We start from the raw sequence: 11,155 nt of genomic DNA, 5'->3' as shown, positions 1-11,155 counted from the left end.
CATATAGGAAATTAAACATACACATATTACGGTGGGTAATTAAAAAAATTAAGCATACTATACACATATTACGTTCATAGTTAAAGGATATTAGACATAAACTTATTATGCCCATATTACCAGCCTATATTTAATACTTTAATCTTACTATAATAATTAAACATACGGATCATCATTTGATTATAGTAAATTTTTATTACTTAAAATAATTCAACTAACCATGCTCTTCCTTTTATTTTTTTAGACTTTTCCTATTATAATTTTTAAGTAATCAAATTCAACACTAATATACAAATCATATAATTTCAAATAAATGTATATACTTTCAAATATTAAAATTGTTTATAATTCCATCATTAATTTTATTATTTAAATATATAATAAAAAAAAATTATCCGTGCATCGCACGAATAATTACTAATTATAAATACAATAATAAAGTAATATTAAAAGAAAAAAAAAAAGTAAAATGGTTGGCAACAAAAGCTGCCGCCCAGCTAATACGTACAAAAAAACTGTCGTTGTCAATTCTCTCACCATTTACTAATTTTGTCAATCCTCTATTCTCTTACAATACACTTAGCTTTAAATAAAATAAAAAAATTCTCTCTTGTCATGTCACTTTGCCAATCTTAAATTTGTAGGGATAATGACCGTCCAAGACATGAGAGGGAATATCTATAGAAATACAACCAAACCTACTTCACAATTACAGAGAAATAATATAGAAGAAAATTAAGCTAAGCTACATCCGGCAAATCGCTCGCGTACAATGGGGTGATACCAAACATGTCTACTTGAAGCAACCTTAAGAATGGTGTCTTGATATATTAACTTAACGATGTAGTCTGTGACTCTATTATGTTCCCTATAAATATAACACATTTAAACCATAGTAATTTTGGTATGCCAACTTAACGAGATAGTCCGTGACTCTATTATGCTCCCTATAAATATACACCATATTGATTTCTCATTATTGCTTCAACTCCTTGCAAAGTGCAATTAAATTTATGATTGACCCTTTAATTCCGCCACTCATAGTAAAAAATAAAAAGACTAACAAAATCTCCAATTACAACATTCAAATCACTTTCAACCTTCGCATTATCCATAATGGGAACAATTTTTGTATTGAAATCAATTGACTATTTTAGGGGACCGTTCATTTCACACTTTTATGAATATGACACATTTTTTAGTGTGTCACCAAGCTGTAAATAATTTCACAAAAATATTTGAAGCCCAGTGAAGGATGTCCAAGGAACCCATCAAATCCTGAGGTCCAGCCCAATATCAAAAGTTGTCTGGAAACGGAGGATCAAGGATGAGCATTTTAGTCTAAACATATTACAAGGGATCTTTTGGTATTTCGAAAAGTAGCCGTTGGTGCTTTGACATCTATAAAACCATCGTTTTCCAGTGAATCTCTAAATCATCTCTCGTTTCTCTGTTCTCTGCCTAGCTTTCTCTGAATTCTACTTGATCAAGGCAATCCACCATTGGCGGCTCTCGATCTCCAACACTCTCAATCTCAATCATCTCTCGTTTATCTGTTCTCTGCCCTAGCTTTCTCCGAATCCTACGCAATCCACCGTTGGCGGCTCTCGATCTCCAACACTTTCAATCTCGATTTCTTGTTTGATATATATTTTCTTTTATTTCATTGTGTTTCTCTCTCTCTCTCTCTCTCTCTCTCTTAACGCTCTAATCTGTTCTATTTCAGACCCCTTGGGTCCTTGCTAGATTAATTCTTGCGCGATTCTTTAGTAGTAGTGTTTTTTTGGTGTTATTAACGTGATGGATGCAGGATTAAGGAACTCTATTTCTTCAAACAAGACTCAATACCGTTTCCCTCTTCAGGAAGAGTATCTTCAGAGAAAAAATTCCGGTGAAAATGTATGTTATATACTTTAGGACGTTCTTTTCGTAATTAAATTGAATGTATGTAATGCTGAAGAGTATATATATACAGCCTTGATCTTAATATTGCTAATACATGTAAATCTCACTGTATCTTTTGGGTATTGACAATGGACTTTGCTTATAATGATATGCTTTGCTAAATGGGTTTTATAACTTAATCTGATTTAATAAATTAAGAGTATATATACCCTTGATCATAATGTTCTAATGATGTAACTTTCACTGTATTTTTTGGGTATTGAGAATGGATTATGATGATATGCTTTGCTACATGGGGTTTATAATGTAATCTGATTTAATATTTTACCCAGATTATTTTTAGGGTTATGAGAAAGATTTTTACTGTATATATATACAGCCTTGATCTTAATGTTGGTGACAATGAACTTTGCTTATGATGATATGCTTGGCTAAATGGGGTTTATAATTTAATCTGATTTAATATTTTACCCAGATTATTTTTAGGGCTGTGAGAAAGATTTTTATTGTATATATATACAGCCTTGATCTTAATGTTGGTATTGACAATGGACTTTGCTTATGATGATATGCTTTGCTAAATGGGTTTTATAATTTAATCTGATTTAATAAATTAAGAGTATATATACCCTTGATCTGAATGTTGCTAATTGATGTAACTTTCACTGTATCTTTTGGGCATTGAGAATGAATTTTGCTTATGATGATATGCTTTGCTAAATGGGTTTTATAATTTAATCTGATTTAATATTTTACCCAGATTATATTTTAGGCTGTGAGTAAGCTTTTCAAAATGGTCTATTTTCATGATCAAATTTTGCTTGTGCCACTTTTATATTTGATCTTGAGTTTCCACAGAAGCAAGCCAGGGTTTCAGAAATATTGGCAAACTAACTCTTAAGTTTTTTGTTTTTGTTTTTGTTTATAGTGGGATAGGTTTATTCCAAATAGATCAGCAATGGATTTCGACTATGCACATTATATGGTGACGAAAGGTAAGGAAAATCCAGACAACAGCTCACCATCCAGAGAGGCATATAGAAAGCGGTTAGCGGAGGCTTTGAACATGAACAGGACAAGGATCCTTGCATTTAAGAACAAACCACCCACCCCTGTTAAGGGCATCGTGGATGAGTTTTCTTCTGCTGCTTACCAGGCCAAACCAACGAAACCCAAGCGCCACATTCCTCAGGTGGTGGGGGTTCATAATGGCTGATAATACTGGAGTTTTAGTTTATGATTACTTTTTTTTTTTATGAAAACTTTACTTGAATTTGAAAAAAATGTTCTTAGTATAGTTGTTTGCTTATGCAGACCTCTGAGAGGACTTTGGATGCTCCGGATATTGTGGATGATTATTACTTAAATCTATTAGATTGGGGCAGCAGCAATGTTCTTTCTATAGCTTTGGGTAGTACTGTTTACCTGTGGGATGCATCTGATGGCAGCACTTCCGAACTGGTCTACCTGTGGGATGCATCTGATGGCAGCACTTCCGAACTGGTCACAATGTGGGATGCATCTGATGGCAGCACTTCCGAACTGGTCACAATTGATGATGAAAATGGTCCTGTTACAAGTGTTAAATGGGCTCCAGATGGTGAAAATGGTCCTGTTACAAGTGTTAAATGGGCTCCAGATGGGAGGCATGTTGCTATTGGCTTGAACAACTCGGACGTGCAGCTTTGGGATACCACATCTAACCGATTGGTCTGCTCCTTGATCTCTCTTGGCCTTGTTTTCTTTTCTGGAGTCACAAAAAGTTTTGTACTGATATTTTTTTTTCTAATAATGTCTGCTGCAGTTGAGAACTTTGAGAGGTGGCCACCAATCACGAGTCGGTGCCCTTGACTGGAACAACCATATACTGACTACAGGTGGAATGGATGGTCTGGTTAACAACAATGATGTCCGAGTGAGAGCACCAATCGTAGAAACATATAGAGGGCATCATCAAGAAGTCTGTGGCCTAAAATGGTCTGCCTCAGGCCAGCAGTTGGCTAGTGGAGGAAATGATAATCTCCTCCACATATGGGACAGATCAACAGCTACTTCCAACTCCTCGACGAAGTGGCTTCACAGGCTCGAGGATCACACAGCTGCTGTTAAGGCCCTTGCTTGGTGTCCATTTCAGGGTAACTTGCTGGCCTCTGGTGGAGGTGGAGGCGATAGGTGCATAAAGTTCTGGAATTCCCATACTGGTGCTTGTGTGAACTCAGTTGATACAGGGTCACAGGTGTGTGCACTGCTTTGGAGCAAGAATGAGCGTGAGTTGCTAAGCTCTCATGGGTTTACTCAGAATCAACTTACTCTCTGGAAATACCCATCTATGGTTAAGATGGCAGAGCTTACTGGACATACATCCCGCGTTCTTTTCATGGCTCAGGTTAAGTACCTTTCCACTCTGAAATTTTAATCTCAGAGAAAATGTGGCGGAGAAAAAATAACCATGTTTGCTAATAATTCTCTTTTAATCTTTTATACAGAGTCCAGATGGTTGCACAGTGGCTTCTGCAGCAGGAGATGAAACACTCAGATTTTGGAATGTTTTTGGAACCCCTGAAGTAGCAAAACAGGCTCCAAAGTCAAATCCTGAGCCATTTGCTCACATCAACCGAATTCGCTGAATTTTATAACCCTCTGCCTGCTGATACAGATGATGATGATTCATACAGCATATGTATTTAGAAAAGCAAACTGTTCTCTCTGGTAACAACAAATATTTTTGAACAGGTCATTTTTGCCCTGCACTTACCAAGGCTGTTAAAACCATGAAGAAAGGAGAGAAAGTGCAGTTAACAGTGAAGCCTCAATGTAAGCAGTTTGTATCACGCATATGCATTGGATTGCTTTTGATATTTACTTATACATTGTTGCTGATGCCGATGGGTTTGGTGAGAAGGGAAAGCCAGCCTCTGGTGATGTAGGAGCTGTTCCCCCTAATGCAACACTACTAATTAATTTGGAGTTAGTTTCATGGAAGACTGTGACGAATGACACCGATGATAAGAAAGTAATAAAAAAGATCGTGAAGGAAGGGGAAGGATATGAACGTCCCAATGATGGAGCTGTTGTAAACTGTTAGTATTAATGAAATGAAAATGGCATGTATATTTGTGACCAATTTGGTGTGTAGTTACATCTTACCTTCTGCTGGCAGTGAAATCAATTGGGAAGCTGCAGGATGGCACAATCTTTATCAACAAAGGTCATGATGGAGATAATGAAGATGGACTATTTGAGTTCAAGACGGACGAGGGTGTGTACCATTGCTAATAGGAGTTCTTGCTTTCGACATGTTTTCCTTATAATTGCACCATCTTAGTTTGCTTATTTTCTTACCAAACTTTGTTTTGCTTTGTACAGAGCAAGTTATTGATGGGTTGGACAGGGCTGTGCTAACGATGAAGAAGGGTGAAGTCTCATTGTTGACTGTTGCACCAGAGTATGCTTTTGGTTCATCTGAGTCAAAGCAGGAGTTAGCTGTGGTTCCTCCCAATTCCATTGTGTCTTATGAAATTGAACTTGTTTCTTTTGTCAAGGTATACTAAATGATTTCCTTTTCTTAATTTTTTTAAAATTTTATTTTTAGTGGGTAAATTAGGATTCATCTTCTAATTGATGCTACATGGGGCTTTTAGGAAAGAGAATCATGGGATATGAACACCCAGGAGAAGATTGAGGCTGCAGGCAAAAAAAAGGAAGAAGGAAATGTACTGTTCAAGGCAGGCAAATATGCAAGAGCTTCAAAGAGATATGAGAAGGTAGGTGCCTTCTTTTTCTTTTTGTGCTGCCATTGTGATAGGATGACACTGTGTTACTCAGTCGTTTTGTTGTGATGGGCCTTTGTAGGGAGTTAAGTTCATTGAATATGATACTTCCTTTAGTGAGGAGGAGAAGAAGCAATCCAAGGCCTTGAAGATCTCCTGCAACCTAAACAATGCAGCATGCAAGTTGAAATTGAAAGATTACAAAGGAGGCTGAGAAACTATGTACTAAGGTTTGATATGCTAAATTTGCACACTATTATGTTAACTTATTTTATGTCAGGTAATAATTTTTTTGAAATGTGCTATGCAGGTGCTTGAACTGGATAGTACTAATGTTAAAGCACTCTACCGAAGAGCTCAAGCATATATGCACTTGATTGATTTTGATCTGGCTGAGTTTGATATCAAGAAAGCTCTCGAAATTGATCCTGACAACAGGTATTGTATCATTGTTTCCACCCCCCCCCCCCCCCTCTTTCAACTCTGTTAGCCAGCCAATACAAATGTGATTAATTTTCTGTGTTGGTAAAGGGGAGGTGAAGCTTGAATATAAAATGGCTTTACAGTCTCAGGTATAAGTCTGCTTTTTCACTTTTTCTTTTCACAAGTTTTTTCAGTTTCTTGTGCATGTATATCGAAATCTATAAAGGATCTGCCATTTAAATATTTCATTTTTTCAAAAAACAAACAATTTCTCTTTTCACTTCTTCAGTAGACATATACTACAAGGAAAGAAAATGGTACTGGGTATATGCTTGTCTCATAGTGCGTAAGTTATTGCATGAATTTTCATTTTTTAAAAACAACTTTCTCTTTTCAAAAAAAAAAAAAACAAAACATTTTCTCTTCACTTTTTCAGTAGGACATAATGCAACAAATGAAAGTGGCCATACTATGGTATACAGAAAAGACCATCTTACAACCTAAATGGAAGAAGCATTCAAGCATTCAAGTATAGGTAGATAAATGAAAAATATGTGTTCTCGACTGTCAACCGAAATAATAATTCATCCTTAATTAAGAGAAATAATATGATTTTGTATCCATCCTTAATTAAGAGAAATAATATGATTTTGTACATAATGTTTTTAATCAAGGGCTTGTGAATGACCCATTTCTAACTCATATAATCCGGGGTGGAGAAATCATCATAACTTTTCTTTGGATAATAATCAAAATAATTTTCAATGAATTGCTCTACCCCAACCAAAAAAATCATCTTTCAAAATTTTATGCAGGTGTGTACTATCAGCAGGCATGGAACAGAGCTTCTACTGTACATAGCTTAGTCTTCTTCAGTGGATGGAGCCTCGTGTAGGTAACAAGTATCGACTCGGACGCAAAATCGGCAGCGGATCGTTCGGAGAGATCTACCTCGGTTTGTTTTTCTGCATTCTTGAATAATTTGCTGCTCTTAATTTAATGTTGGGTGTATATTTTCGGTGTGTTTGGAAAATGAGTTGATTAAGTCATTAATTGTTGTTTTTTGGGGTTCATTGATGCAGGTACTAATTTACAAACTAATGAGGAACTTGAAATTAAGCTTGTGAGTAAGCTTAGTCTAGTAATTAATTGTTGTTGATCTAGTGAACTGGAAATTAAGCTTGGTTGGGGGTTGACTTGGAAGTTTTCTATAACAGAGCTAGTTATACTGGTGCTGAATCTGAAAAATGTTTATAACAGTGTATACTTGAATTCAGGCTTTTGATTACGTAAAAGAGGTGGATTTTACTGAAGTATAGTTGTGTTTCATGCTTTAATTTGAGTTCTAAGTTCTTGATCGAAGCATTTAAGCAGGTATTGGAATAGAAGTTTACTGGAAGTGATACCAAGTTAATATGTTAACAGTTCTCTGCTGCTACACTTTGGATAATCACATTTGAGAAGTTGTTGCCTTGTGGCTGTTAATGGAAAGGGGGGAGAGTTTGAGACTTGCTATGAAATTGCATATATTACACTAGTGTAATGTCAATTTTCAGCTTATATTTGTTACACTCTTTCACTGAGCTGTTGCATAAAAATTTGCCCTGCTCTATGTACTGTTTATGAAATTGGATTCCTTTCAATTTGATGTATCTCATCACATATTGAAAACCTTTCCAGTTTGTGGATGTATTCAGTCATTACTTGATACTGATGTGTCTTTTGCTAAGCAGATCATTGATCTCAAATTGACCCATTATCAACACTTGCCAAAATTGGAAATAATCTTGGTTCTCTGAATGTCAAAAAATGAAAGCTTTGTTTATTGCTTGACCCAATACCTTTCTTTATACCTCATAGTAGCTGTACATTCTGTAACCACACTGCAAAACTGATATTATTTTTTATATTGTAGGAAAATGTCAAGACAAAACATCCTCAATTGTTGTATGAGTCAAAATTATACAGAATTCTACAAGGAGGAAGTAATGAAATCAGTAGTTTGTTTTCTTTCAAGTCATTTTAAGTTAGTTGATAAAATTGGAGTTCCGATGTGATTGTTCTAATGTTGTAGCTGGAGTACCAAATGTGAGATGGTTTGGTGTGGAAGGAGACTACAATGTTCTGGTCATGGATTTACTTGGACCGAGTCTTGAAGATCTTTTTAACTTCTGCAGTAGGAAACTTTCTCTGAAGACAGTTCTAATGCTCACAGATCAAATGGTTAATTCTTATTTCTTAGTTTATCTTATGTTTTGCGGACTTAATTAAACTTCAAACTCTTTGATATGATGTTCTTTTGTTTACCACAGATAATTCGTGTTGAATTTGTACACACTAAATCCTTTTTGCATTGAGATATCAAACCAGACAATTTTCTTATGGGCTTGGGAAGACGTGCAAATCAGGTATTCTGATTGTTATTCTGCTATTTCAAGTATTTTCGCTGGGGTTTGTATATGTGTGTGTGCTTAGACTTTTTTTTATACATTACATTTATTTTTACTAAAAAAACAGGTCTACATAATTGACTTTGGTCTGGCTAAGAAGTACCGAGATACTTCTACTCACCAACACATTCCTTACAGGTAGATTGAATATTATCTGTTTTATTCAGGTTCATGTGTGTGTGCAGTTCTGTACATCATATATGGCCCGTACTAACTGCTGCTAGCGAGCTACTTTTATGTCTTCTCAAATTAGCTGGATATTTTTTTATTGTCTGAGATTGCTGTTTCTGGACAACTGTTTTAGTACCACTTTCCCTTTATATGCAAAGAGCCAAAGAGTTTTCTACAATATTATGACTGAGCATCGTTGAAGATCTGCTGCACTTTTTTTTTTTTAAAACATAAAATGAAGTTGCACATTTGCACAATGCCTCGTGTAGAACATTTGTTGCTGAAGGATCTTCTCTGTGTTTTCTTTTTAATTTTAATTTTTTTAAAACATAAAGTGAAGTTGCACATTTACACTATGACTTGCACAGAACATTTGTTGTTAAAGGATGTGGTTAGGTTTTTTAGAAGAAAGGGTAGGGTTTTCTTATTTGTAGATTTTGTTTAAGGGTGAGATGGGCTGTAATTTTCTTTCCTTCACTTTCCTTAATATAGTTTCAGGAATGTCTTTAGCATGTTTGCTAATCGTTCTCTTCCTTTCAGCTGTTGAGATTATCAAAATACACGGAGTTTGGCTCATATTCTTTTGTAGTTTTATACTGTGATTGGACAATAATACAATATGCAATAATGATTTATAAAACCATAATTGCCATTCACCAAGATATATGCACATGCACAAGTCATTTCTTAGACTGATTTAGATTGCATTTTCCCTTACTTCTGGACTGCATCCTGAAAGTTAGCATATATGTTGGTATTTTAGAGATTTATTGAGTTTGTGATTTCCTTGCTCCTTGATTATAGACACGCCTCCTCTTAAATCATTAATCCCCTGGTAGTACTGCTTCTACTGATCTTACATTCTAATGTTGGGATATTTTGATGTAATAATGAGTGTTGAATGATGCAGAGAAAACAAAAATTTGACAGGAACTGCTAGATATGCAAGCATGAACACTCACCTTGGTATTGGTAAGTGTGTGCTGCTTGTGTTGACTTTGTTGTTATCTTCCTGCTATTACTTCTTATCACTAACCTGTACTATTATTTACGCTATAGAACAAAGCAGGAGGGATGATTTGGAATCTCTTGGATACGTTCTAATGTACTTCCTAAGAGGAAGGTGATAATTGCTTGTATACTCCATTTGCTTGGTTTTGACTTTTGAGAATGCATGAGTGCTTATTATCTTTTGCAGGTCTTATGCAGTGGCTATCCTTCAGAATTTGCTTCATATTTCCATTACTGTCGTTCACTTCGCTTTGATGACAAACCCGATTATGCTTATCTGAAGAGAATTTTTCGCGATCTCTTTATCCGTGAAGACTATGATCTTAATTTCACCCTAGACCGTGAAATCTTAAACCCAAAACCCTAACCCTAAACCCTAAAATCATAAGCCCTAAAATCTTAAACCCTAAACCCTAAATCTTAACCTCCTACCCTAAACCTTAAATCAAACTCAAAACTCACACACTAAACCTTAAACCCTACAACCCTCTAAACCCTAAAAATCTAAAATCCTAAATGCTAAAATTCTAAATCCTAAAACCCTAACCTTAAACCGTGTAACCCTAAACACCCTAACCCTTATCCTTGCAAACCCTAAACCCTAACCCTAAAATCTTAAACCCAGCCCTAAACCCTAAACTTAACCTTAAATCCTAAACCCAAAACCTCCTAAAACCTTAAACCCTAAACTTAACCGTACACCCTAAAAACCTTAAACCTAAACCCTAAACGCAAAACCCTAAACCCTAAATCTTAACCTCCTACAATAAACCCTAAACCCTGAACCTTGCAACCCTTTAAACCCTAAAATCTTAAATCCTAAATGCTAAAATCCTAAATCTTAAAACCTTAAACCTTAAAAATCGTGCAACCCTAAACACCCTAACCCATAAACCTTAAACCCTAAACTTAATCTTACACCCCAAACCCTAAAAACCCTAAATGCAAAACCCTAAACCCTAAATCTTAACCTCCCACAATAAACCCAGCCCTAAACCCTAAACTTAACCTTAAACCCTAAACCCAAAACCTCTTAAAACCCTAAAACCTTAAACCCTAAACTTAACCTTACACCCTAAACCCTAAAAACCTTAAACCTAAACCCTAAACACAAAACTCTAAACCCTAAATCTTAACCTCCCACAATAAACCCTAAACCCTGAACCTTGCAACCCTCTAAACCCTAAAGTCTTAAATCCTAAATGCTAAAATCCTAAATCTTAAAACCTTAAACCTTAAATCGTGCAACCCTAAACACCCTAACCCATCAACCTTAAACCCTAAACTTAACCTTACACCCCAAACCCTAAAAACCCTAAACCCTAAAATCTTAAATCCTAAATGCTAAAATCCTAAATCTTAAAACCTTAAACCTTAAATCGTGCAACCCTAAACACCCTAACCCATAAACCTTGCAAACTCTAA

At 35.6% G+C, this 11,155-nt stretch overlaps 2 protein-coding genes and 1 pseudogene across 2 annotated transcripts; all 3 read left to right on the top strand.

The window, feature by feature from the left end:
• Positions 1 to 1,388: 1,388 nt before the first annotated feature.
• Positions 1,389 to 4,949, top strand: LOC115998171 (cell division cycle 20.1, cofactor of APC complex-like). The gene is made up of 8 exons (XM_031237664.1): positions 1,389 to 1,899; positions 2,834 to 3,097; positions 3,220 to 3,366; positions 3,451 to 3,472; positions 3,515 to 3,615; positions 3,710 to 4,291; positions 4,392 to 4,719; positions 4,808 to 4,949. Exons 1-7 carry the CDS (start codon positions 1,801 to 1,803, stop codon positions 4,530 to 4,532), a joined length of 1,356 nt encoding a protein of 451 aa, XP_031093524.1. The 5' UTR covers positions 1,389 to 1,800; the 3' UTR covers positions 4,533 to 4,719; positions 4,808 to 4,949.
• On the top strand, positions 4,729 to 9,691 carry LOC115998172 (annotated as a pseudogene).
• On the top strand, positions 6,978 to 10,097 carry LOC115999544 (casein kinase 1-like protein 1). Its single transcript, XM_031239387.1, has 10 exons — positions 6,978 to 7,053; positions 7,181 to 7,239; positions 7,376 to 7,411; positions 7,524 to 7,578; positions 8,173 to 8,321; positions 8,411 to 8,428; positions 8,616 to 8,686; positions 9,630 to 9,691; positions 9,779 to 9,842; positions 9,929 to 10,097. The coding sequence occupies exons 1-10, from the start codon at positions 6,978 to 6,980 to the stop codon at positions 10,095 to 10,097; spliced, it is 759 nt and encodes a 252-aa protein (XP_031095247.1).
• Positions 10,098 to 11,155: the final 1,058 nt, after the last annotated feature.

This window comes from Ipomoea triloba, chromosome 12 (assembly GCF_003576645.1).
Source record: "Ipomoea triloba cultivar NCNSP0323 chromosome 12, ASM357664v1".
In the NCBI taxonomy this organism is placed as follows: Eukaryota; Viridiplantae; Streptophyta; class Magnoliopsida; order Solanales; family Convolvulaceae; genus Ipomoea; species Ipomoea triloba.
Note: the sequence above shows the minus strand (reverse complement) of the source record. Positions and strands in the feature narration are given on the sequence as shown.